Here is a 6,742-nt window from a genome sequence, read left to right as displayed (position 1 = left end):
ATCGAGGGTGTGTCTTTCCAACCGCGCGACGTGCCCGTCGGCCCCGTGGCCTTCCGCCTGGGGGACGGCACCCTCATCCCCGGCCTGGAGGAGGTGGGCGGGAGAAACGCAGGCCAGGGGTGTGCCCGGCCGCGTCTCGTCTGCTGCCTCGTGCAGTGGCGATTCGTGCGGCTGCGCCCTGCTGGCCTGTGCTGCCCAATCCCTGGCTGCACATTGAGTCCCGGCAGCATGTGCTCTGTACAACCGGGCGGCACCTGCGAGCTCAGCCCAGCTGCGCGTGCATGGATCAGCTGGACCACACCCCATGGACTCCAATCCAGTCGTTCCTCGCTGCTCGCCCGGTACTAAAAGTGTCAGTGTGTGCCTAGAAGCGCACTGCATGGAGTCCGCACAATCAATTATCATGCTGTGCAGACAGCACTTGTCCTTCACTTGACGTCCAACACCCCCCCCCTGAACAAACGCCAGGTGCTCATCGGCATGTCCACGGGCGGCCGGCGGCGCGCCCTGGTGCCCCCAGAGCTGGGCTACACCAGCAGCGCGCTGCAGCCCCAGCCCCCCACCTTTGCCACGCGGCGCCAGCTCGCAAACCACTCGCGGGAGCCCCTGCTGTTTGAAATCCAGCTGCTGCGGGTCAACAACCAGAAGTGATCTGATCCGCAGAAGGTTGCCGACGATGTTAGCCCCAGAGAAAAGGATCAAGAAAAAGGATCTGCTTATTGAAGGGGGCTGCTCTGGGGCTGACCACCACGGAGGTGTGCGCATGAATTCATGACAATCTATGCTGAGGTCTTTTGGCGGCCGCGTTGAAGCGTCAATTACAACCGTAGCGGCTGCTAAGCGCTGATCGATGCACGATCCGAAAGTTCTTTGCCACAGTTCAAGCTTAGCGAAGTGAGGTGTTTGTTGTAGAAGCATAAGACCTTTTTCTCGTGCTGGCTGCTTGACACTAAACGTGCATAGCTGGTGTAACCTGCCAGTTCCAAGCCTGACAACGGGCGCATGACTGTTCCCCATTTCAGTACAATGTCGCGGTTACAACAAGCCAAAATTTTGGCCAACACGGTCATAATGCTGGCAGGCACACCATCAGACCACTTCACTGAACGCACCATTTTGGGTTGGTGCATCCAAGGGCAGGGCCGACAACAAGCTATCAGCCAGCACGGCAAGCATAGTGCCAGGACAGCACAAAACCATCCTTCTCTTGACAAGTCATCACTTCAATGCAAGACAGTCACAGCATAGGCTGTCCTGCGCGTACCCACGTCCTTGATGTTGCAAAGACCACACAAAACAAAGCCAGGAGTGGTGGAATCCACCCCTATCAATATAGTGTACAAAAAGCTCACCTAATGAAATTGTGTCACAACACTCCAGATGTACACCACTTCACATCCTTCAAAATCAAAGCACAACAGTCGCCCCCAGGCACTGCCTGCACAAAATTGTCAACACCCTTGCTCTGCAGAACGTCGAGCTCAGCTTGGTAGCGTCTGCTCATCCTGCAGGCAGCAAGTGTGTGAGGAGGTGCATGAACAGGATGAGGCTGCAGGCAAATGAACATGGAAGGTGGCACAACCATTTGTGTGTACTATCATGTGAATGTACATCCGACATGTTGACAACCATCATCAGGAGGCGAATAAGCGCAACACCCATTCCGTTGTGCTGCACCTCAGATGTGCCATCCACCCAAAATCCCGTTTGTCTCACCTCCTCCATCTCCCCATCATAAGCTGCTCAGTACTGCAGGTTGCGGTCCTCACCCCCGCGCCCGATGCGCTCCCCCTGCTTGGTTGTGAAGGCGAGGGGATGCAAAAGTTTATCAACAGAGCCCGACCACAACACAAAGAGGTGTAGGGAGAAGGGAGCAATGCAAGTCACATGCGGCAGGTGGGAGAAGGGAGCAATACAGGTCACATGCTGCAGGTCTGCACACACAAGAACCTGGACAAACCCCCAAGACAAAAAAAGCAAAAGAGGTCCCCTCACGTTGTCTGTGGGGAAGGCCGAGTCAGGGTTGTTCATGGCAGAGCCCAGCCCCGCACCCCCGGTCCCCTGCAAAATGTTGCAGATTTGCAGTGATGGATGCTTGAGCGAGGCGCTTGGCACACAGGTGGTAAGCATACTCACTGCAAGTTGCATATAGATTGCGCACGCTGTGACACCAAATCTAAGGGGGGCAACACCTAGCTGTGTCCGCCTTGAATGCCCGTTGGTACACTTTACCAGTCAGGCCCATCATGCCCCTCGTCTTGCCATCGACAAGCGACCAGTGTTCGGCTTGTTGCAAGTTTTGCAACAGCAGTATCCAAAGCAGTATCAGCGTCAGCTTCTGTCAAGGCTGACAGCGCGACTCACCCCCTGACCACCCAGGTAGGGGTCACCAGAGCCGTAGGTGTTGCCGCCCGCGGCGGTCTGCTGGCGCATCTCCTGTTGTTGGAGGGGTGGTGGGGGCAGGGGCACACTTCCCAGTCAGCAGCAAGTGTATAGCTGGTGCTACCAGCGTCTAATGTTAGATTAGATGTAGCGTCTACGACGCGAGCTCGAACACTGCTCGAATCAGGCATAGCATCTTCCTAATTCCAACTCCCCACAGTCCCACCGGCTATGCATCTTTGCAAACAGGTGCGGAACACCAAGGCAATAGACAGCCCGAGGTATGGATTTGCTGAGTAGCTGCTGATGCCTCTCAAGTACAACCGCCCCACCTGATTCTCGCGGGTCGAGCCGGCGGCACCCTTCACACGGTCAGCCACCTGCTCCACCTTGCCAGCGATACGCTCCTTCATGCCCGGGTGGCGCGCGCCGCCGGGGCCCTCCATGCCGGCGCTCTGCGTGTCGTAGCCGTAACCAGCGCCGGTGCCAGCGCCGCCGGTGTTGCCAAGGTCACCGCCCAGGCCGGCGCCGCCGATGTTGCCGGTGTCGCCGCCCAGGCCGGCCACGCCGGTGCCGCGTGTCCTGTCGTAGTCGGTGCCCGCGCCAACGGCGCCAGACATGGGAGTGCCGTCGAAGCCAGCGCCGCCGCCGGTGCCTGTGCTGATGCCGGCGCCGGCGCCGGTGCCGCCCAGGCCGCGGGTCTGCGGGTTGTCAAAGCCAGAGGTGCCGCAGTCAGCCGAGGGGGCGTTGGGATCTTCGGCCGCGCGCTCTGCCCTGAGGCGCTCGCGCAAGGCAATCACCTGATGGAGGGAATCGAGGGGATTGTGCGGGGCCAAGCACTGTTACAATTCAAAGAGGCCAAAAGACAAGAAGAGGCTGGGAAAAACTGACACACAGAAGCGTGTGTGTGGCTTCAGTTGTTTAGACATTACAATGGCGCGTCTGCGGGGGCTGTTGGGTGCAACAACACTCTGGCAAGCATATATTAGCCGGCCGCGATACGCAGCTGGCCCGACGTGCGAGGAGGGCACTATCACACATGCCCATGTGATTACAGCGCGCTCGCGCGCCGCGTGCGGCGACGGCGCACCTCGGGGGTGGTGTCCTGAGTGGTGGGGGTTACCTCATCTGTGGGCAGGGCGGGGTGCAGGGATGGGAGTGGGTTCAGCAACAGCGGGGCCCCGATGAGAGTTTGTTTTGGGTGGGGGGGGAGACGTTGCCAGGGTCGCCCCCAAGGCAAATCAAAGGAGCCTGGCCAGTCCAGCAGTTTGGGATCCCGCTGTACAGCCTCAGCAAGGGTCGCGCGTGAGTCTGTACAACAACCCCACCCCTGCTGACCGGAGGGCTGAGCTCAAAGGGGAACGCGCGCGCTGTGCCATGCAACCGGCGTCAGCGCGCAGGCGACGCGGGGCCCGCCGCATCCATGCAAACTCAACCGACCAGGCGATCATGGCTGCGTGCTCTCACCGTTGACGGCCCCGCGCGTCTGGTAGGCGGCGCCCTCCTGGCCAGAATCGGAGGAGGAGGAGTCCTGGGAGCCCAGAGAGGGGTCAGGGGAGCAATAGGGGGTGACAGCGGGGGTTTGGGAAAATGGTGGGGTAGGGCTGGTTGCCAGTGGGCCCTCCCCCGGGTGGGGTGGATGCAACCCCCAGTATGGAAGGCCGACTGCTTGCTGCAAGCTGTGGACGGTGGGCGCAAGCGAACGGTGGCGGCGTGGCAGCCATGATAGGAGGCATGTCCCATGCATAATGCGCCCAGGGGCCAGGGGAAGGGGGTCACTTCTGGCGCTGACGCGACATGGGCTGCGTCAGCAGGGCTAATTCGGGCTCTGGGATTTGTCGAGCAACCCAAAGCGTGTCAGACAGGCGTGTGTCCCAGCATATATAGCATCGCGCACCGAGCCGTGGCGGTGCACGACGTCCTGCAGGGGTTGGGGGCAGGGCGCTGGGGGTCAGCCCGGTCGCACATGCGTGCGTGCGTGCATTGACATGCATGTGCGTGCGCGTGCGCGCGCAGCCACGCCAGTGGAGCAACGCCGACAATACTGCTGTTCAAAGCGGCCTGCAATGGACTCAAAGCTTGCCTTGATCTTCTGACCGAGACCCATGTTTGTTGGTCGGGTTGCGGAGTTTCGAGTCACGGAGGTTTGTTTCGAGGGATCGATGTGCGCAAATGTCGTATCGCTGTGAGCCGCTAGTAGTCGGATATGAGCTAGAATACAATGTATTCTTCATATCACGAGGTCGCATTGCAGCCCAGCGGGCGATGAGTATCCCGGGAGCCGTGACTCTCCGGATGCTGCAGCTTGTGTGACACCAACCAACCAGACCCTTCAGGCCAATGCAGTGCCGCTTGTCAAAAATATAGTGCAGCACACCCATCAAGATTGCCATCCATCTTTACAGGCCGGGCAAAGGGGCGCTGGACAGCCTCAGGCCAGTCTGTGCAGTGGCGGGTCATGCAGCCGCTACTCACAGTGCCCTGCCACCTCAGCATCGCAGGCCAGATCCAGCACTGAGCTGACGGGGCAACACAAATCTTCATGTTTTGCTTGACTTACAACTTGAAGCGGCATGCATAAGCACCGCCCAACGCTCCTGAACAACTCTGGCTACACACCTAGGTTGGGTGTGTTGTTGGGGCTGGGCGAGCCCAAATCCGGGCCTTGACAACAGGTGGAAAAAGATCAGCCGACTTGCCCAGCTCAAGCTTTCACCATGCGTGGCAGGCAATCCCAGGGAAATCCAACATGGCAAAATCGCAGCGCAACCATTAAAACAGGTCGGACTGCGCCTTCAAGCGGTTGTGACGGGCGGAGGCGGCTGTCGTCGTAAACACTCTGGTATCATGACAAGACAGGCGAAACCACAGTCAAAGAGTGCATGCTTAAAGTGCCTTTTTAACATGAGACCAGCCCGCGATGTTCACCAGCGCATCTCATGCAATCAAAGCGCTTTGCACACCCAATCAACCTCCGTTATGCAAGGCACCGAGCTGCAGCTGAGCGCGCCGATAGAGCGTCGGGGCGACCCTGGGATGCTCGGGATTGGTGGCACGCTTGCTTGTCCAGCGCTCGCTGCTGCGTACTGTGCAGGGGCGTGGGTTTGACAAATGGAGGCAAATTCGGGTCATCAAGGTGTCCAGGTGTTGCAACGATACGCGAAACGCGCGCACGATGTGGATGACTGTGTTTGTCAGGTGGGCGCAAGCTCTCACACAGGCAATTGTCGCTTGGAGGCCTGGAGCCTGGCCACCTCAGGAGGCCGGAGCTTGACCACCAAGCTGCGATAAAATCGCACTCGACACTGCCGCTACCACATGCACACCCTACTTGCACCCTTGCCGGCGACCCCAGCGGCTCAACTCTGTCCAACAGCCCCCACTATCCAGCTCAAAATCGCAGCGCCACACACGCGCACGCCGACGCGCACGCGGCTCAGCATCACGTTCCCACTGTCCGGAGTTGGGAGCGGTGGTCCCCCACCTTGTTGCTGCTGTCGCAGCCCCCACCAGCAAGCCGGGGACCTTCTCAGATGTCCATTGTGCGGTCGCGCGCAACATGGCCGATGTGCTCGCCCTTTAGGGAGGTTTCAAGTGGGGGCAAGGGGGCGGGGGGACGGGTGTGTGAGCAAGTGCACGGGCAAATGTGCACGCTTGCAGGTGCGTGTGTGTGTGTGTGCGCGCGTGCGGTGATGACCTGGGCTTGCAACGTGTTTTGCGGCAATCTGATACTCAGCCACTCCAAGCGGGCACAAGCGGGCACAGGGCAGCAGGGGATCGCGTGGCCGGGGTCCAACGGGGCGGGCTTGGCTTCAGGGCTGCGTGAGGACAAACGTGCAGGGCGTCGATGCCCGCGGGGCAGCATGAATCCCAGCAAGGGGGGTGGGACAGATGGGGCGGGGACTGTGGCGTGGCGCCGCACCTGGACGCTCTGGATCGGGGCGCCGGGGGTGGGGCAGGTGGGCCCTGGCTCGGTCGTCTCGACCACCTGCAGAGTGTGGTTGTGAATGTGAGTGTGAGAGTGTGTGCGCGTGCGCGCGTATGGCAACTCAATCACCGTGCACAAATGCGCGACCATCCATAAGCCCACATCCATGATGAGCGCGTCGGCAGGCCGGGCGAGGGCTGTGCACAGGAGGGGCACCCAAGCACAACGATGTACGGCTGCGACAAACATGGATGGCAGGTCCAGGCGGAAGCCCCTGGCCCCTGAACCCTGGAAGTGCGACAGAAATGCGTGCACCCGCCCACCCTCTCGGTGACGCCGAGGGGGGTCTCCCCAGCGGCGGAGGCCACGGGGCGCTCGCCCACAAAGCGCGTCTCCTGTTGGAAGGGGGTGAGGGGTGGCGCGATCGAGGGG

The 6,742-nt window shown here is 60.4% G+C and overlaps 2 protein-coding genes across 2 annotated transcripts; one reads left to right on the top strand and one right to left on the bottom strand.

The window, feature by feature from the left end:
* Window positions 1–468: 468 nt before the first annotated feature.
* Window positions 469–651, top strand: MNEG_12530 (hypothetical protein; the record flags this gene model as incomplete). Its single annotated transcript, XM_014038999.1, has 1 exon — window positions 469–651. A coding segment is annotated over one exon (183 nt), but the record flags the coding sequence as incomplete, so codon positions are not given.
* A 1,092-nt stretch (window positions 652–1,743) lies between these two features.
* MNEG_12529 (hypothetical protein) lies at window positions 1,744–4,926 on the bottom strand (the record flags this gene model as incomplete). The annotated part of the gene is made up of 8 exons (XM_014038998.1): window positions 1,744–1,791; window positions 1,996–2,061; window positions 2,365–2,436; window positions 2,715–3,182; window positions 3,473–3,510; window positions 3,850–3,913; window positions 4,280–4,303; window positions 4,858–4,926. 8 exons carry the CDS (start codon window positions 4,924–4,926, stop codon window positions 1,744–1,746), a joined length of 849 nt encoding a protein of 282 aa, XP_013894452.1.
* Between the last annotated feature and the right edge of the window lie 1,816 nt (window positions 4,927–6,742).

This window comes from Monoraphidium neglectum, assembly GCF_000611645.1.
Source record: "Monoraphidium neglectum strain SAG 48.87 unplaced genomic scaffold scaffold03290, whole genome shotgun sequence".
In the NCBI taxonomy this organism is placed as follows: Eukaryota; Viridiplantae; Chlorophyta; class Chlorophyceae; order Sphaeropleales; family Selenastraceae; genus Monoraphidium; species Monoraphidium neglectum.
Note: the sequence above shows the minus strand (reverse complement) of the source record. Positions and strands in the feature narration are given on the sequence as shown.